Source organism: Mastomys coucha, unplaced genomic scaffold (assembly GCF_008632895.1).
Source record: "Mastomys coucha isolate ucsf_1 unplaced genomic scaffold, UCSF_Mcou_1 pScaffold11, whole genome shotgun sequence".
NCBI classification, from domain to species: Eukaryota; Metazoa; Chordata; class Mammalia; order Rodentia; family Muridae; genus Mastomys; species Mastomys coucha.
This window is the reverse complement of record NW_022196893.1, coordinates 32,577,152-32,597,902: the sequence shown is the minus strand read 5'-3', so window position 1 is coordinate 32,597,902 and position 20,751 is coordinate 32,577,152. Positions and strand designations below refer to the sequence as shown.

General features: G+C 49.1%; 1 protein-coding gene across 1 annotated transcript in view; it reads right to left on the bottom strand.

Moving 5' to 3' along the window:
• The window catches only part of Acvr1b (activin A receptor type 1B), a 42,412-nt gene extending 21,952 nt beyond the window's left edge, over positions 1 to 20,460 (bottom strand). Inside the window, exons 1-3 of the mRNA XM_031356200.1 lie at positions 20,305 to 20,460; positions 1,084 to 1,323; positions 212 to 460 (exon numbers count right to left, since the gene is read on the bottom strand). Coding sequence (XP_031212060.1) covers positions 212 to 460; positions 1,084 to 1,323; positions 20,305 to 20,395 — 580 coding nt within the window. The 5' untranslated portion in view covers positions 20,396 to 20,460. The remainder of the gene's footprint in view (positions 1 to 211; positions 461 to 1,083; positions 1,324 to 20,304) is intronic.
• Positions 20,461 to 20,751: the final 291 nt, after the last annotated feature.

Sequence of the window (20,751 nt, the reverse complement as noted above, 5' to 3'; positions counted from 1 at the left end):
TGCAATATAAAGTTTTGCACCTGACCTCTGGAATCTCAGGGTTTTCAGTGAGGCCATTATCGTATCTTATTACATGTCAGACTCCAGATGATGAGAATTATGAAACCAAATGACTCAACACAGCAGGGCCCCGGCCTTCCTCATAAACACGGCCTCTTGCTGGGAACCAGTGGTGAGGGCCAACACACACAGTGCCTGGAGAACCTGGTACCTGAGCCAGACCCTGACGTGGAGAGATCGTAGACGAGATCCTGGAGCGTCTTGTCTTTGGAGAGACACATCTCGCATGAGGGGTCCTCCATGTCTAGCCTCTGGCGGTTGTGGTAAACACGCTGGTGATAGTTGATGATCAGGAAGACTACGATGATGATGAGGAAGAGGAGGAAGACGGGACCGGCGATGATTCCGACCAGCTCCACGGGGCCCCACATGGAGGGGTGCTCAGGCTCCTTGAGGTGTCCTGGGAAAATGAGCAAGGTGAAGGAAGAAACCGTGAAAACAAGAGACAGCTGGGTCCAATTCATCCCCCAAACTGGACCACCTGTGAATGATCCTCACTTGTGAGGGTCCTCTGGTTTCCCTGGGCTAGCCCATGCCTTGATTCTCTGTAATGCTACCTTTCTCTCGGTGAGGCACTCCTCCACGAGTGGAACCAAACCCACAGAACATCAGAAGCTCACAGCACATCCGAGTAGCAAGCTTGGCCCGATCTCTCCAGGCTCTGCTCAGTCTTTCCCCAGAAAGATCTGAGAAATGGGAGGCCTACCCGAGGCGGTGTCTGACACTGTTCTACCGCAATCACCTCCCTTTCTAATTTGAGCCTTCTTCATGCTGTTCATCCTGTCCCAGAGCAGATGTCTCAGCTGCTGATAGCCTCTACTCCACAAGTAGCTGGGGAGCTGCTCTTCTCACCTTCTGAGCAGTAAGCCTGCCTAGAAAGGAGGCTGATCCTTTGTTATCACCTCAGATAGCAACTTAACTGTTAAGCTATCCCTGAGCCGAGGCAGGGAAAGAACAGACAAGAACGAAAGGAGAAGATGCCCTACCTCCAAGGTGAGGTAACAACACAAGGGACCCACTCACCGCTGGGCACCCTGAGGTCAATCTTGTTGCAGAAGTCAATATAGCAGCAGTGTGTGTTGCGCAGGTCCTCCGAACTCAGGCAGTAGAAGGGCTTTCCAGCAGGAACCAGCTCTACTTTGGGGATGCAGGTGCGCACGTGGTGCTCCATGCCATCCAGGTTAAAGATGGAGACCATGCAAGCCCCATCTGTCTCGCAGGTGTAGTTGGTCTGCAGGCAGCTGGTGCACGCACACAATAGAGCTATAGGATAGGGAGGGGCAGGTATCAACAGTGATGTGACATCTCCTGCCAGGTTCTTTTCCAGAGTCAGAGTGACCCCTTGGCATGCTTCACATGCCCCAAATAAGCAGCTTTTATAGATCCGAGGACAGAAAGCAGCCATGGCTGGGCACTAATGCACCCTACTCCACTCAGACAATCTCTGTAGGTCCAGCATTGCTAACTGCTCTAGTCCATGCCAATAAAAGACAAGTGAACTATCTGATCCATCCAAATGGGTCCTGTTGGGTGGAAGGAGCCTTCCCTTGGGAAAGCAGGTACTCCCTACACCCACACAGAACTACCCAGGATTCCCTGAAACCAGTCTCCTCTCATCTCTTCTTAGACACCAGGCACCGGATTCCAGGACAAGGGAGGCATGGTCTCGTATGTCCTTTCACTGAAATTCCTTTTCCTGCCTGAATCCTTCCAAATTTTGCCAGTCGTCACTTCCCTTGACGCATTCCCCAAGCCTCCCTTTATTTAGTCCACGTTTGGCGCTGCTCATGAGGCCCAAGGAGGATGCTCTCCATAGAGAATCTGAATGCCTGCTTCACAAAGTCACAGTAAGGACAAAGTGAAGTCATGCACATAAAGTGTTTAATAAATTTAAGCCATCCTGAAAGGTCCCTGAACAGCACTTGGCATGCATATGTACACTCACTGTGCACTAGACACACGTGCATGGACTTTTCATCCACACAGAATACATGTTCCCCACTGGGGCTGATGACTTTGCTGGGTGTGTGTCACACTGAAGTGTGTGCCACCAACAGGAAATCATTGCAGATGAATCTGGCGCCTCTGAAAGCTTCAATCCTTTATTTATCTGACTAACAAGAATAGCGCAGCCAGTTGGTGCTCCTCGACTGTCTCCCCCAAGCCTAACCTAGCCATGACCTCCCGGGATGGGCAGGAATGTAGCTTTGACTACAATCCTGAAGCTGGCACTTAGGGTGCTGAGTGAGGTGCTTGCCCAGCAGGAGACAGAGGGAAGGGTGCAAGGTCTCCATGACACTGTGGCACTCCGTGGGAGGACCTGCACACTAAGCCGCTACAATAAAAAGGCTTGGGCCCAATCCAAACAGAAGCCTAGTCTAGAAGAGCCTACCCTCATCTCTTCATCTACTCTCTGGAAGTCATCTCTCAGCTTTGCAAATCCAAAGACAACCCAAGCTACCTCAGAGTGTCTATCAATGAGGCAACCTCTCCGCTGTTCCCACTCAAGGACACATGGTATGAAGAGGTGGGGAGGAGGCAGCGCTGTGAGACAGGCAGGTAGATGGAAGCCTTTCCATGCAGGCCTGCTATATTCTTTACAGTGTCTGATGAGATCGCTATCTTCTTGAGTTCCCAAGCATGCAGCCGCCTGCGAGCAGCTTGGGCTGTACCATTTCTCACACACAGAGCACCCTTAGTAGGGTTTCACTAAGTAACCAGCTGGCCTTGAACTCTCTATCCCCTAGTCTCCACAGTGCCGGGATCACAGGCCTGGGCAACTAAGCCAGGCTCTGTCTTACTCCTCTTAAGAACTTAAAATTTATTCAAGCCTCGGAAAACTTGGCAAGACCCCCTTTTCTTCCTTTAGAGTCCTGCTAATCCAAGAAGGAGCCTTTGACAAGTCCCTTTTGTGTCCCTTAGGGGTTCCCCACAGGGAGCACCTCTCAGCAACGTGTTGTGACGTCCAGCAAAGACAACAGCATTGGGTCTATTTTGGGAAGCAAAAAAGGGAAAATTAACAACTTCAAGAGATGACTATTCTGAGCTGAGTGAGACACACGGCCAAACCCACAGCCGCCTTTTCAAAAGCAGTCACCTCTGAGTCCATCAATTAGTGGGGCAGAGGAGACAGAGTCTCCGGGTCCTGATAGCTATTCCCTTTTCCGTGGTGCTGGCCTCGTTCACAGTGATTCATTCTGGAGAATGAACACGCCCACACATGGCTCATTATTTTTGGGAAGTGCTTAAACAGTCCTGGTGTAAGGCAGAAAAGAACAGAAGTGGCGAAATCAATGCTGGAAGGGCCCAGGATAAGCTGGGAAGTGGGCCCTGTGGGCCTGCGATAAGGAGCAGGCGAGTCCCTGAGCCTATCTAGGCCTCAACTATCCAACCAACAAACCCCGTTGATCTTACAAAAACAAGAGGGAAGTTAGCCAAGCGCCTGCTGAATGCTGTGGCCACCCTGAGCAAGGCTCACTCCACCCACTGTGTTCACCTTTGCCTTTTACAGTGGAGCGACAAGTCCAAGCAGACACACTGTGAAGATAACCATTGCCATGCCCACACCCTGTAAAGGTCTGAGTCTACTTCAGCAGGAGTGACAGTGGGCATCATGGAGCAACGGGTCACAGACCTGAACCTCAAGTGCTAGTTCCAATACCGGCAATATGACCTGGAGCACGCAGTTACCCTAACTGTGATAGCCTGTTTTGGGCTGAAGCTGTGAAGTAGGACTGTTAATAACTGGCTCACATAACATATAAACATTACATATAATAATATACTTTAAAAGGACTTAAAACATAATGTACTCAATAAATATGAACCTCCCTTTTAATGTAAAAATTGAAAGGAAAAAACCCCAACAAGGAAGATGTCTCTTAGGCCTGACTTAGGAAGAGGTTAGATCAGAGCCTCAGAGGAAACTGCTAGCTCACTGTGTGCTTGCAGGAAGTCATCAACTGTCTCTGCACCTCATTTTCCTCCTGATTAACCGGAAGAAGGAAGTGAAGGAGATGACATTACGCTCTCGCTAGCTACAAGCTCTCCTCCCTCCACTCTAGGTCCAGAGCACTCGCCTCAGTCAGTCTGCTGTGTCCTTTAAAGACACGTGCGTTCACCACTCATCTGCTAATACTCTTCACTGAGACAGAAGAAGCAGTGATAAAATTATAAGCATATGCTGAACTTACTATAAATTCATATCCTAAATTTAATTTTTTCTGAAAAGCTAAATCTGGGCTAATGACAACAGCCTCTTGTAATGTTTCACTATGACTCATCAGGTCAAAAGTCTGCACGTGTGTGTATAGCCACAGGGTCACCCGCACATGTGTGTATAGCCACAGGGTCACCCGCACATGTGTGTATAGCCACAGGGTCACCTGCACATGTGTTTATAGCCACAGGGTCACTTGCACAAGTGTGTATAGCCACAGGGTCACCTGTACATGTGTGTATAACAACACAGTCATCTAAAACATGCCCTACTCTATCAGCAAGCATGACGCATGAGCAGTGACCGCCCCAGAGGCACCAACTCTGTGTGAACAAGCCAGCGGCTGAGAGGCTGGTCTAACACATGTAAGGCCCTGGGTTTGGTCCCCAGCACTTTGGAATATATCAAAATAAATCAAATTGCCCAATCAAATGGGGGGGGTGTCAGAACACGAGCCCTCTGTGGTGACTGGAAGGGGGTCTGCGGTGACTGGAAGGGGGTCTGCGGTGACTGGAAGGGGGTCTGCGGTGACTGGAAGGGGGGGTCTGTGGTAGGATGGCAATGCAAACCTGCTTCAGCAGAAAGGCAGTCTTGAGAAGAGTCAAGTCCCAGCTTGGGCTGACTCTGGCTGCTGTGTGTTGTATACACAGCCTCAGGAGGACACAGCGGCTCAAGGCTGTGCTCAGCTGGGAAGCCCCAGGAACCACTACAGAGCTTTAGACTCACAGACATCACCAGGGGACACTCACAATCTCAGAAAGTTAGGCGCACACTGCACAGCAGCCTGTTCTGTCCAAGAACTAACTGGCTATGAACACAACCTCAAGGGTCTCGAAGCTAGAGCGACATGATCCTTAATTTACTCATCATGCCTTGGGGACAACACGTTTTATAAGCTGTTTCTGGAGCACAGTCCCAGGGAGACACACTGAACCTGCCTCTTCCACTCTCACTGGCCAGTCTATCAGGACTAGTGCATGCAGGGTTTATGCAGCCTCCACGCTGCAGTTTCTGACCCCATCACACACTGTGAACAGCAGCAGGACCCACTGCTGCTTCCCTGGCCCTCACCTAACCTCCCTACAGCTTTTCGGTGTTTGCTGTGGGTACCACTCAGGGTTGTATCTGGTAGATGCGCTTTTCTGACAGGCTGATATTTTCAGAATCCAGGGCCTCAGGTGTGCTAGGTAAGAGTTTCACTACTGAGCCATTTAAATAAGTTCACTAGGGATAACACAAAGACAGGAGGCTGGCTTTCTCGAATGCTGTGATGCCTAACTGATAACATCAGCATGCACAGCCCAGGCTGAGTCCACTATTCTGTGATCTTCATTCTCTTAGGTGGTCCTCACACAGCTCAGAGCTGAGGCAGACATAGTGGAACAAGGCCTTAGAGAAGGTACAGGGCTCACAAAGGTAAGCGAGCAGGCGGCAGTATCTGGACCTTACAAACCCAGTTGTCCTAGAGCACCCACAGTGTTCCCCAGTGTCCCTGTCACTGTGCCCAGACCCACTGGAGACACCTTCCCAGTTAAACCCCCATCATTCCCACCCCCAGCAGGTCACATCCACTCTTAATTCTCTGACCAAAAGACCTCACCAAGTACTCCTGCAGCTTCCCTCCAGTCTGATCCTTCCGCCTTCTGAGCAGCCGGCTGTGGCATGCACACCGATGTAGCGGCCCATCCTATTTACCCGGATCTTCCCACTCTAGCCTCTAAAGTCAGGTTTCCAAGCAGCCACAGTGCAGACCTTGGCCTTCGGCAGTTTGTGCTCCGTCTCCTCACTCCCTTTACTCAGACATTTTTACCCCCTTAAAAACCTCCAAGCCATTAGGCTGTCGGGTCTCAGTGAGATCCCACAGTCTCCTCTCCTTGGTGGCTTAACCTTCACTATGGATCCCAGTTCAACAGACAGGATTTCTGGAATCTCTTTACAAACAGGGGGGGATTGGGTCGCTAACAGTGTTCTGGCTGAAGTACTATTTTAAAACAAAACAGAAACAAAAACCAGACTGTGTTTCATTCACCTGTGTCTCCAGGATAGAATATAAGTAGACTCACAGAAAATCTTTACTCCCTGGGCTGGTGAGAAGGCTCAGCAGGTAAGTCTGACTGCTGCTGAGCCTGATGGCCCAAGTTTGATCCCTGGAACATCCCTGGAGTCACATCGCAGAACTGACTCCAGAAAGGTGTCCTCTGATCTAAGCACTTGCTTGTGCCCCCAACACAAAATAAATCTAATGGCCATTTATCACTACAGTGCTGAAGTCCTTCAAGATAGAGGAAAAACCATGCTGTTCCAGATACTCTGGGGCGTGAATGGACTGGCCCAGCATCTGCTATCTCTGCCTGGATTCTAAGAGCAAGGCAGGGGCAGCTGGTCCCAGGCTAGCTCTGAGAGACTCCTCTACAAGTTACATCTTAAACTGCTCGGCTTTCTCACGTCCTCAAATTAACAGACCATGCCCCTAACCCTCCCAGGGCCTGTCAGCGCTGTTATCGTGAAAGATGCCTAAGAGCTGGCTTGTTCAAATCTGAACCAAAAACCAGTTTCACCGCATTTGGCCAAAAGCTCTTAAACTTGTTAGACGCCTGTTCCTACTTTCAGGAAGATCATCTGGTGAGGAAGCCAGGTGGTTTATCCAGGAGTCTCCCACAGTCCGGGTTTTGCTGACTCCTAGTGGTGGTGTCCTCTTAGCATGCACGCCTCTGCAGTTCTATAAACTCAGATCTGAAGGTCTGATCTGTATACAATTCAATTTTACCTTTTTTTTTTTTTTTGCCCCTCTTTGTCTGTGAGATAAGGTCTTCCACCAACCAGACTAGACTTAAATTCCTGATCCTCCTGCCTCTGCCTGCTGAGTGCAAGAGAGGTGGGTAGTTTCACATGTGACTGTTCTTTAAGATTTATTACATCTGTTATTTTACGAGTGTTTGCTTGTGTGGATGCATATATACCATGTATATACCTGGTGCCTGTAGAGGCCAGAAGATGTCAGATCCCCTGAACCTGGAGTGATAGATGGTTGTGAGCCACAATGTGGGTGCTGGGAACTGAACCTAGGTCCTCTGCAAGAACAGCAAGTGCTCTTAACACCAGAGTCAACTCTCTAGCCGCCATCTTTTGGTTCCTCAAGACAGGGTCTTGCTGTGTAGCCCAGGCTAGCCTTTACTCCTTCTGCCTCAGCCCCTTGACTGCTGGGACTCCAGGTCTGTCCCACATGCTCAGTGTCAGCTCACATTTATGACACACACAATTTCTACATACCCTTTTGTGACAGGCCCTACTACTACACGCACGCACGCATGCACGCACTGTGTCTTCAGCACTGCCCTCCTCCAGCCCACGGCACAGCCTTTGGCAAAGATGGCTCTCACACTGTGCATTCACTAGACCCCATTCAAAACTAAAGACCGGACTCAGTGTATTTCCTTAGTAGTTCTAAAGCTTAAGAATGGATTCTTTAAAACATTTGCTTGTGTGAGTGTGTGTGTGCACGCGCGCGCACGAGCACTATACTGCACACGTGGAAGAGAGAGGACAACCTGAGGGCATCAGACTTCTGCCTCCCACATGTGGATTTCAGGGGATCAAACTCAGGTTATCATGCTCAGTGGCAAGAGCCATCATGCCCATCCTTACAAACAGGCTCCTCCTTTGCTTCCACTTTGATAGTTACGGTCTGCAATCATTCATGTCTGATCTAATCCTGTGGCTTGTCCAGCCTCATTATCCTTGCCAGTGGGCCAGCATCATATCCTTCCAAGTCCAGTGATTCCATATAAGGGCAAGATCTTGTGAGCGGTCTTGTGTCAGGTTGTCCTGTCTCCACCAGGTCACACCTTCTGCTGTGCCTCCCCACAGGTCTGCAGTCTGACATTTCCACACCATGAGCTGTCCCACCCTGTGCTGCTTATCAAAGCCACCACTTGCTACTAGCTTCTCAATTCTAGTCATGCGCACTGGAGAATTACCCAGTAGGACATCCAGTCTCTGTAAACATTACTAAGGCTATTCTAAACATTGTATGCTAGGTTTTGATCTTTTAATGCCCTTTATCTTTTGAAAATTTGTATTTGTGTGTGCATGCATTTGATGTGGGTATGATGTGGGTATGATACACGAGTGTGAATGGTATGTGATGTGTATGTGATATGTGTACTATGTGTATGCTGTGTGAGTGTGTGATGTGTCTGTGAGGTGTTCATATGTGATGTGTGTATGTGATATGTGTGCTGTATCTGTGATGTGTGGTGTGTACGTGTGATATGTGTGAGTGAGGTATTCATATGTGATGTGTGTGTACGTGTAGTGCGTGTGATGTATGTGAATGTGCAGGGCCATGCCACTAGCCTCAGTGTATTTTTCTGTGACTGGGTTGCTTTACTTTTTGCCTTACGCAATTTCCTTCTTTAAGATGTTCCCGTGGATGACTGGTGGTGCCTCCCAGAACAGCAGCCACACCAGACACAGAGCAGGAGAAAGCAGGGCAAGCTCCCTGACAGCAGGCTGCAAAGCCGGGTGCTTGAGTACGTTCTCCTCTACTTACCTGATTAAGGCTCTCTGTGGCTTCTTAGATGTTGTAACTTTCAAAATAAATTCAGTACTACACAAAAAAATGGGAACCTAATTTGGTCATAAACATATAAATTCTACATAAAATATATGAAATACATCACCATATACATATATGCTTGTTTATCTATTGAGACAGGGTCTCATTATGTAGCTCTAGCTGTCCCAGAACTCACTCTGCAGACCAGGCTGGCCTCAAAGTCACAGAGGATCCACCTGCTTCTGCCTCCTGAGTGCTGGGATTAAAGGTGTGAGCTACTATGCCTGGCTATCACATATATTTTTTAAGTATTTATTTTATTTTTAATTATGCATACGTGTATCCAGATGCTAATATGTACACATGAGTGTAGGTGCCCTCAGAGGCCAGCAGAGGACATCAGATCTCCTGGAGCTGGAGTTACAGTCAGCTGTGAGCAGCCTGAAGTGGGTGCTGGGAGCCAAATCCAGTCATCTGCAAGGGCAGTGCACGCTCTTAACTGCCGAGCTGTCTCTCCAGCTCTAGCTATGCTGTATTATAAATTACTACCAACCCAATCAGAGTGGCAATGCCCCTCCCCCATCGAGGATAAAGATAAAATTCACATAGCATTATAAGGGATCTTGGCAAGTCAGGACAACCATGAAAGGTAGAAATAAAAGAACCAAGTCAGAGAACTCACATTTCCCAATTTCAAACTTTCTACTCTACAAAGTCGTAATTATCAAACACCACATAAGAACAGATGTATACATCAAAGAAACTGAGAGACCAGAAACAAAGTCAGACATCTGATCAAATGCTTTTCAACAGCTGGGCTTAGAATTTTCTACAGAAAAAAAAAATGTCTCCTCACCTAGTCACCCCAGTTTTCTGGATGCCACAGTTGTTGTGGCCTCTGACTAGGCTGTGTCTGAGGACGCAGAACTCTGGGTCTTGTTTGAAAACTCAATTTTGATGATCATGAAGAAGAAACGGAACTTGGGAGGGGTAGCCGGTAGCATGTAACTACTTCGCTGGTGCAAGATTTTTTCTAGTTAGCATAGTTCGAACTTTGGGCCTCAGTATTAGTCCCCAATTACTACCTTCCCACCTTTTTATCCCCTGAGCAGACCAAACATCTATTTGTGACAGTTCAGGGTCAGATAACTCTGCTTTTATTGTCTAGTTCAGATCTCTCCTTTTTTTTTTTTTAATTTATTTATTTGTGGGGGATCAGTACACATTCCATATGTGTGTGGTCAGATGACAACTATCTGTAGTCACTTCTTTCTAATGTAGGTCCCAGGAACTGAACTCATGTCGTCAGGGCTGGCCGGAAGTGCTTTTGAATCAGCTGAGTCATCTCTCTGGCCTCCAAGATTTTCATAAGCATTTTGGCAGCTGTCTAGATGTGTAGTTATCGTCTCATTTTAAGCCATGAGGAGAATAGCAGCCCAGGGGCTTTGAGGAGCAGCTCAGGTAGTAGAGCGCTTGCTTTACCAAGGAGACAGTCCAGCACTGCCTAAAACTGGATGTCCACTCAGAGGTGGACAGAGTTCAAGGCTAGCCTGGGATGTGTGAGATCCTCTCTCAAAAGTAAAAGAGACAGGGTGGTAGGAACAGAGCATGTTCTTAAACTCAGTGCTCGGGCGACACTCGGGTGGATTCGTGAGTGGGAGGCCACCTGGTCCAAATAGCAAATTCAGAACCAGACAGGGCTACACAGTGAGACCCTGTGTCAGTATCGGCTGGAGAGATGGCTCAGTGGTTAAGAGCACTTGTTGTTCTTGTAGAGTAGGATTCAATTCCCAGTGCCCACATGATGGGTCACAACCATCTGTAACTTCAGCTATAGGGGATCTGACGCCCTCTTCTGACATCCATGGCCACCAAGCACAAATATGGTACACACACACACACACACACACACAAAGCACTAATAAAATTAATAAATCCAATATAAATAAATAATATTATAATCTAGAAGTACATGTATCTTACTGGGCTAAGACTTATCAAACACCGTATTGGTCCAACTCAGTATTTCTGCGTTTACCAGACACTGTGCTAGGTAGAGAACAGAGGAAAAGGTGACAAGACCTGAGTTGCCCTCCCTGTGAAGTAAGAGACTGTTGGGACTTGGGACATGGCAGAAGGCCCAGAGAACACTTGGAAAAGCACTATGCCTTCAATTTTTTTTCTGTACATTTGTTTAGCTTTTGCATTTGAGATTACATTACACAGTGTGCTTTGAGTGTGTGAATTTATGGTAGTTTTAAATTGTAACAAAATACATTTACAATAAGATTTACTTATTGTAACCATTGGAAAATGTATACTGTGGCATTAAAGCCTTCCCTAGTATCCAATCACCACTGTGGAATTCTCAAAAGTTGTTCAGCACTCCAAGAGAAAACCTTTAATAAGAAAATTCATTAATCAGCCTCTCTCCTCAGTGGCACCTCCAGCCACAAATCCGTGTTTGGAAGGGCCATCTCAATAGACGCACATGACGTGGCTCCTTTTGCTACAGTGTTTTCAGGATTCATCCATGTTGTAGTATGTGTGACTGTCTCCTTCCTGTGGCTGAGTAATGATTCCATTACTTGAATATGCCGCATTCACTTACCCATTCACCAGCTGATCGGCATTTGGGAGTTTTGTGAATTTCAGTTCTTTTCAGTGTCGGGCTAGGAGTGCACTTGCTGGGTGTGTGGTAGTTCTACTGGACTAGCTGCATGGTGACTGCTTCTCTTACCAGGGAACAAGCACACATTTTTTGTGTGCTGTGGTAACACTTTGAGTGGAGCTAAGAGGAGTACCTGGAGGCAGTGCTCCCTTCCGCTGGGAGGGTCCCTGGAGCCAAACCTGGGGTGGGTCTGGTGTAAGCACCTCTCTCGCTGAGCCATCTTACTTGTTGTGTTTTAAGGTGATCTTGCTTTGTAGCCCAAATTGACCTGGAATGAGTCCTCCTCTCCAGTCTCCCCCTGAGTACTGGGATTCAAGGAGAATGGAAAAGTGCTTATGGTGGGTCGGGGAGCAACCGGTGTAATAAAGGGAGTTTCTGTATCGGGGCAAACCTACCAACTTAACAAGAGACGTTTGATAAACTTGGCATTTAACTCCAGATCTTGGAAAAGATCTAGGAATGGAGCTTGCACAAGAGAGAGGTGTCTGGAAAGAGGCTCCACACTGCGCTGTCTTTCCAGATCTACTTGGAGACAAACCCAACCCCAGAGAGCTGTTTAAACAAGTTCAACTTTAAGCCTTGGGTGTAGAGAATGGAAGCTTTGTTCTCACTCAGAAGAGATGTTTGATGTTTATGCTAAGGAGCTGTCACTGCAGTTTAATTTATGACCGATGGTAAATACCTGCACATCACAGGAGTACAATGAAGCAGGCATCACCAGGAGCTAGTGTGTGCAAAACTTCCTAGGCCTCAACACACAGGCTCAGCTGTCACATGTAAACCTTCAGGAATTCGGTTTATTCTCAACTTAGTTCATGACAAACACAGAAAGTGGTCGTTTGTCTGTTTATTTGTTTTGTCTGCATGTATGCATCCACACTTTCAGTTCATTGAAACAGGGGAGTCTTCTCTTCCTGGCCCAGGTACTACACGTCAGAACACAGCAGTGACCCTCACACATGTGTGGGAGGAGCAACAGGGATGACCTACATGTCAGCACACAGCAGTGACCCTCACATGTGTGTGGGAGGAGCAACAGGGATGACCGTTTCTGGCAACTCAGGTAATGAAGAGGAAACAGACAGACAAACAAATCAACTAGGGGTGAGACTGAATTCATATAGCTGCAATAAAATGGATGTGTAATAGCTCACACAGAAAGCAAAGAGAGATTATGTCCTAGTAACTCAAAAATATCCACAGCATTTCTGAGTGACTGGGATTTAAAACAAAAAATAAAACAAAACACAATACAACATAGGGCAGAGAGATAGGGCAGAGAGATAGCTCAGCGGAGGAGCCCTGGCTGCTCAGCGGAGGAGGACCTGCATTTGCTTCCCAGCACCCACCTGGCAGCCATGTGTCATTCTGGTTCCAGGGGATCCAACGACCTCTTCTAGTCTCCAACACATGTGCAGTACATATACATACATGCAGTCAAAACACCCATACATTAAAAAGTATACATATATACACAGAAAGACAGAATTGGAATTATTTGCCTAGAATTTTGCCAAAAGGATGGAAAAAATGAATTCAATTAAACAAATGTATTAAGCATTTAAAACTCACAAGGTTCTATGCCCAGCCGAAGGACCTGTTGTCTGAAGGCAGGAAGAACAGAACCTTAAACAACATAAGCCTCCAGCATTCCCCACAGGGAAGTGCACTGCTGATGGGGGACACAGAAGTATGAAATCCCCTGGGTCACTGTCCTCAGTGAGGCGGGGAGAAGAGACGAAGCTTACCAGAAGGAACAGGGAAGGCAAGGGGCCATGAAAAACACAACGCACCCTGGGCCCACGCTCACAGGCCAGCAACAGTGCCAAGGTCCCAGCCAGAGACAAGGGGGCAGAAGCCCAAGAGCAGGGCCACATATGACTGACCGTGCAAACTCGGTGGCCTAGAGCTGACCCTGGAAACACAGGAAAGCAGTGGGCTGGTACAGAGGGGACAGAGCGGGTGCAGTAAAACCCTGCAGAGAAGGGAGACTGAGGTAACTGCAGGGTTAGAACACCCCAGCAGATCCTAGCACTCAGAGCACCAGGTGCTGGCCACTGCCTAAGCTCCCTACGCCCTCAGTGCTGAGGCTGAGAAATCAGGAGGTCTCAAAGGCCAGAGGCACTGTGCAAAGGAAGCTGCACTTCCAGTAGATTAGACTTTTATTGGTGGCTTTTACTGCCACCATCACCCAGTGAATGAGAAGGTTTGAACCCCTGCAGTTCCACTACAATTCCAACAGACAGAAGCAAAATCAATTTGTCTGCAAACTGCTGAAGGGCAAGGATATCCCTCTCACTTCTCGCTGGACCAGGCATGCCTGGGCCATTACAAATGGACTGATTTAATCTTACGTCTCTGAGTGTTAAGTGCAATATACAAACACATACCAAGACAATGCCTGAGGACTTGGGGCGAAGGGGCTCCTCCACAAATTCTCCTCAGCTCAATTCAACCCAAGCTAATCTGGAAAGTATACAAATCCAGTTTCCTCCATTTAACTTCCAACCTTGAACTCGAGATGATCCTCCAGCCTCAGCCTCCTGGCTACAAGGAGGATAGATCCGTGCCCCACGCCACCCTGCCGCTGAAAAGACTTTCATATGTAAGGCCTAGTGACAGGATGCTGAGCTCCTGGCCACATCCTGGGCTGCTTCTCTTCATTCTCCCATTGTTCCGCTGTGCCCACTGCTGTCTGATCACCACACATGAACACGCACTTTATTTTTTACTCTGTTTCTACATGTCTCAAGTCCATGCACAGCAAGACTGGAGCCAGCTAAGGTTGGCTTCTCTAAGATGAGGTCCCCTTCCAAGTTTAATGATTGTTTGCAAACTCCACTGCCTAGCGAATACCAGGACTCAAAGCACTGTTTTACTCCTCCTGTCAGACAAGGACCACTCTTAGCTCCTCAACTGTCCGTATGTGTCTGTTGGGATGAGAAGCTCAGAACATGGGTGTTCATTTGCTGCCAAGCCAGCTGGGCATCTCTAACTTCCTTTCTGCAATGGACTGAGAATAATCTTTAAAGGGCAAGATCAATTATAGCAAGCCCACTTACCTGAATTATCAACTGACTGAGACCTATCTGTCAAATCCCTAGGCAGTAGGACCAACTACACCACTATTAGACTGAGTAATGGTAGAGGTGGATAGACATCAGATCCCAGGGCTCTCTGCGTGGGAAACAGGGTGGCTACCAGAGTACAATCCTCTTATATGCTGTCTATTGTACATCTCATTTGGCAGAAGACAGGCATTCTCTAATTCAAGGACTAGGAGAGGATGTGGTGGGGGCAACAGCCAGGTCCTATGGGCTTGCTGACTAGCTAGTCTATCCAAGAGACCCTGTCTCCAAAAATGCGGTGGACAATGACTGGGAAAAACACTTGACATCGATCTCTGGTCTCCACATAGACATGACCAAGTGTGGCTGCGCACACATCAGACACAGACACACAAAAGCATGACCACGTGTGGCTGCTCATACACAAAAAGGAGTCGTTAAAAACCCACATGATGCAATTTATCTCTAGGACATTTGTTTAACTACTGAAATCGATGGCCATTATTCAGATTGCATGCAAATGAATTTGCCTGCTTGCTAAAAGTTATCTATAACCCCAAACACAATGCTCGAAATCCTTTCCGGCCATTCGAGGAGATGCAGACAGCAGTAAGACCCGAGCAGCTCAGTACACATGTTCCCACTGGAGGTCGGTCAAGGTGACACCCGCTTTCCCATTTAGGTTCCCATATGGTAAACACAAGTAAGTCCTCTTGGCAGGCAGTGTACTTAGTGCCATGCTTTTGTTGCCGATTTCCTATGCAGCACAGTGCTGAAGTGGTGTCTGGCATTCCCAAGCACAGAAGACAGTGCCATCCATGCCTCGGGGAGAGCAGCGTGCTTGCTAAGCCTGGTGCAGACAGGGTTACGGTACTGCTCTTGCCTGAGGTCCATGGTGTGCACCAGCACTATGGTTCCTTTAAATAGGTGTCTTCACAGAGACAGGGTTATCTCCCAGTCATCTGATGAAACCTATGATATGATCAGAGGCTTGCAGGCACCAGCCCTGGACTTCCTAGAGGAGCAACAGCTCATATTGGTCGGCAGTGTTCGTGGCCACCTTATAGACCAAACTACCAAGCCGTCTCCAAGGCTTTACAGACTCCATGGTAAAGCAGAGGATGACAGATGGTGGCTCTGGGCACCCAGCAGCCCACCTTCCTCGGAGCCTCAGCTGGGAACTGTGCTTACTCAGACTGAGTTTAAGCCACTGTCATCTTATGTCCCACAACAGTGGGGCTTTGGGAACTTCTGTCTCTCTCATTCAGTGTTATGTCCTCATGCCAGAAGCTGTTCCAGGCACACACACCCAACTGAATGAACAAAAGCATCTCCTATGTATGACCAGGTAGGTATCAGAGGCCACATGACACTTGTCACTTTCATTATGTCAAACCTAAAGGATTCAGTGGGGCAAATGCAGGCTTGAGACTGGACAGAGAAGGAAATGGGAAAGATAGTCACATGGCCTGATCGGAGACCTGCAGCACGGGTGGGATTTGCTGGGGTGGAAAATTCACTGCTAAATCAAACTTTGGCGGCTCAACGGAAGGGGAAGGAGGCTGCTTTGCAGGGCCACCATGTCCCCTTATCCTGATGGAAGCCAACAGGTACAGAGCAGACAAGAGTAGAGATGGTGTCTCTGAAATCCAAGCTCAGGGTAGAAACACTGAGATGACCAGAAACAGAGAGCAGTATTCAAACTCGGCCTCTCCATGGCGCACACTGAGAAAAATGCCAGTGAGACTGGCCCCAGAGCAGATACTCGAAGGCTTCAAGTGAATGCCTAGTTTAGGTGCCACTGATGGCTGAGAGTGCCTGCAGCTGGACCAGCAGTGCAGGCTGGATGAGGAGGATCATCTTTTTGAAAATATAGAGGAAAATGATATAATGCCATCTTACAGCAGCACCCCCTCCTGAAACAGACAACATAAGAACTCAATACAGAGAGGAGGAACCCCAGACTTATTGTTGACTGCTGTCCCAAGCTGAACTTCAGCAACAAGCAAAGATTTCAAAAGTAAAACACAACAGCCATACCAGTATTCTAATTTAACTTTCAAAAAAAAAAAAAAAGAGTTAAAATGCTCTGAGCTGCGAGTTCAATTCCTGCATGGCACCCTGTACTCTTGGGTGCTTATGAGAACAGACTGCAAAGCAACTAGCTCACCTTCCAAGGCGACAAGCAGCCTCGACAGGACACGCTGAAAGCAACGTCGTGTCCTCCTCTCCCTACTCCTCTCTACTGATTCTTAAATGGTAGCAAGGTTACAATTAGCTCACCGGTGGAGAATAGACCTATTTATAACACAGCAGTCCCCTGAAAGGCGCAATCATCTGAGAGGGTTTCTAGAGGAAAATACGGTGCAGCTTCTCCCCCTGCCTGCAGACTCCCAGGGGCTTTCTGGACGGAGCCTTCCTTCCGTCTAACCTCCCTGTGTTCACAGTCGAGTTCTGGCCACCTCTCAGCCTCCATGTTCTTATGTAACATTTACATAGTACCATAAACACACCCAGAGTTGCATAACATTACCAACCAATAAAGCCTAAAGCAGGTCACTCCGCCAGCCTGCCTTCCATTAGATCAGGTATGCTGCTGGTCGGTCGGTGAGGAAAAGCCTGCTAAGGGCAGAAATTAACTTGAGGAGATCTGAACCCTGGCTACCAAAAAGGAAAATCAGAAATGAGCCACACTGACATGTGGTATCAATCAAAGTATGTTATTCTGCCCCATAAGATAAAAAGTAACCCAACATTGCTTATTCAGTGAACTCAGAAACCGTGTCTAAAAATACCTCCATGCCAACTGCCTATCAGTAAGTCAGCCTCACAAATGTCCCAATCGGAGCGACAAGCAGTATTTTCGCATTTCCAGAGGGAAAGTTGAGGCAGTAACAGGTTAGGTTACTTGTTCAAGGACAACCTGTACAAAACAAAGTTCCCAGAGCGCAGCCTCCTCCTCCCTCCACCTGGCTCTAACCTTTAACCAGAGGAGCCATTTTAATGTGCCTTACCACATCTACCCCAGGAGCTGTTTGAACAAACTAATCAGAGGCTCCCTGTCCCTCCACAGGAGTTCACGTCCCCGCACCTGGTCCGTACCCACTGAGTGAAGCTTTAAGGCTTGGATTGGGGGTTACATTTCTAGGCTGTTCGCAGAAATGCAAAATGTCCCTATCAGAATCTCAGATGCCTCTCTTGCTGCTGTTCAAAACATGAATGTCATGTTCTCCTGCTACTAACTTAATTTTACATTTTCTAATACTAGTTAAGATTCCTAAGACAGGTCTTAAAACACATCATCTACCCAGGGGATGCTGTTTCCAGGGTGAAAATCCTCCTCCTCATCCTGGCTTTTTACTAAGCCCCAGTTTTGATGATTTAGTAGACACCTATCTCTCGCTGCCCTCACATGGTGTTCCCATACCAGGCCTGAGAACTGCCTGGGTCTGTCACTTCTCCAGCCCACAGACGAGCTCTGTATAGGAAATGCAGGGGAGGGGAAAAAAATCAACTTCTTGTTATCCCAGCCACTACTTTCCTAGAAGTGACGTTTTACTTTCAGCCTTTTGCAACAGTGGTCTCTGTAGCATGCACTATTGGCAACTAGATGTATCCCGGAAAAAACTACAGTGTCTGGCCAAGAAGTTTGAAGGCCTTGGAGAATGTTTGCTGGACACACAACCAAATTTCCCATTTACCAAAAAAAGATCCCAACTCCCAGTTATCCCCACCCACCGTCACCCCAACAAACACCCACTTTACGGAGGGCACAAAAACAAACCCTGCTTAGAACCAGTTGGATTACCAATCAAACATTCTTAACTATGCTAGCAACAAGAAAAGCCCACAGACAGACACACCAAATCAGCAGGGAACTGACTGTTTCAAAATCTTGGAGATGCTAGAGGCAGGATATGAATTTCACTGGAGGGACTTAGAGATTTATTTATACACACACAACACGACAAACCTGAAGACGGAATGTCCTTATTTTTACCACCCTACTAGGGAAATAGCACTGTCACAGATCCCCAAGCATGGCCCATGAGCCCCAGAGAACATTCTTATTTATGAAAATCATTCTCTCCCCACAAATGTAAGGCTGTTCATCCACCTTCGGCGGGGTTTATCAGTCTCTGCCAATCGGTTACCTGTGACAGAGCAGCAACACTGGGGAACTGAGCACAGTGCCTAACAGAAGCACTAGCCAGTGAACAAAGACCCCTCCGCACAAGCTCTGCGCTCTGCCACTGTGGGAGAACACATCAAAGCAGAGGATAATGAACTTGTTTTTGAGACTCCAAAGTAGCAATTGTGTCTTCTACTGGGGGTCTGCATTACTAAACCAAGACCCACCTGAGCATCATGTGTGTGTGTAGAGAAGAGCCACAGACAGACAGACAGACAAGCAGGCAGACAGACAGACACACACACACACACACACACACACACACGAACTTCCATTGCTGGAAGGTTGGGGGCGGCTGAGAAGCCAAAGCAGAAGGCTTTGTACAATGGGAGCAGCAAATACAATCCCAATTGTCTCACCATATCCATCTGTGGGTCAATAATCACTTCGATGCAACTGCCAAATATAACCTTCCCCTGCAACCCCAACGCCAAAGCACATTTGAGAATACTACCAAGCGAAATAATTTAGGGTTTCATGGGCTCTCCCCAGCCTCAAAGTCCTCATAAACAACACAGCCAGTGTAGTGTCCCACAGAAACGGTTCCACCGCTGTAGTGGGAAAGGTGGGGGTGGGCCTGGCCACACAAGGCCCTTAAGGTTGGAAGGTAAGGGGTGTGTTTGGAGGGTGGGTGCTGGGAGGAGGGACTGTGTGCCAAGGCCAAAGTACTGACCAAGGGCCAGGGAGACAGTCTAATCGTGGGGTCTTTAAATAACTGGGGGTGGGTGGTGGTGGTTGGAAGCAGTCTCCAGGATTTCATCTGAAAAGCATCCTCGTTGTGATTAACTGAATGGGCCCCCTGGGGCGGGGTGGGGGAGGTGAGGAAGAAAGCAAACACAAATACACCTAGATTCAGACTAACAGCTGGGGAACTAGGTTTCACAGGGTTGAAGAGGTTCTGAGGCCAATCTCCAAAAAGGTTTAGGGGCCTGCTCGCCCCATTTCCTCCTACAGGCATGGATATCCGAGGTGGGTGGGAGGGGGTGCCCTGCAGAACCCAAGGGACTGAGCGAAGGAAGGGGGAATGTGACTCCGGTGCCTAGACCATCAGGGTGGCAGGGGAGAGAGGGTAGGGGCACCCAAAGCTGAAGGGGCGCTTAGAGACCCCTACCCTCCTAGCCTAGGGTACGCATAGGCTCTCGGCATCAGAACACATTGGAGAAACAAGAACCCCCATCGCCGAACCCCACAATCTTGGCGGGAGAAAAGGCGCCCCCAGGAGCATCTGCGGGCAGGGAATAATAACCCCCCTCGCACGGACGTGCTGAAGGGCAGGAGCCAGGGACCTCCACATCTCGAGGAAGCCTGGGCTGGGAGCGGAGGGTGCAGGAGGCGCGACCCTCAGGGCGCCCCGGTCGGGCTCCGCCTGGAAGAACGCGCCGGTCCCCCAGGCTGACCCACCGCCACCCCGGCCCTCCGCGCCCCCCGCCCGGCCATATTGCGCGGCTGGGGAGGGGGCGCGCCCGAGCCCCACGGCGAGCGCGAGGCCTCGCCTGGCCGTCTGCATCCCGCGCCGCCCCGCCGCCCCGGACTCACCCTGGATCCCCCGGGGCCCGGACCCGCCGCTGCCGGCGAGCAGGAGGACAACAAGGGGGAAGAAGGAGGAGGCTCCGGCCGACTCCGCCATAGTAACCGCCGCCGCAGCCCAGCAGCGCCCAGCGCGCGCGCGCGCCTCCGGCGCCTCCCTCCCTCCCTCCCTCCTCCCGCCCGCACGCGCGCGCCCGGCTCCCTCGCTCCGCGCCGGCACGTGAGCTCCCGGGAGCCGGTGCGGCCGCCGCCGCGCGCGCCCCCGAAGGGCGGGGCCGGGTGCGCGCGTGCGCCCGCCTTAAAGGGGAGGGTCCCTGTTAAAGGGGCGGAGGCTCTCCCCCGTCCAACCTCGCGCTCCTGTGCAGAGCTGAGCGGAGAGCGGGGGAGGCCGGGGCGGCCGACCGACAGTCTCCCTCCTCCCTCCTCCCTCCTCCGCGCAGTGGCGGAGCCCGCGCC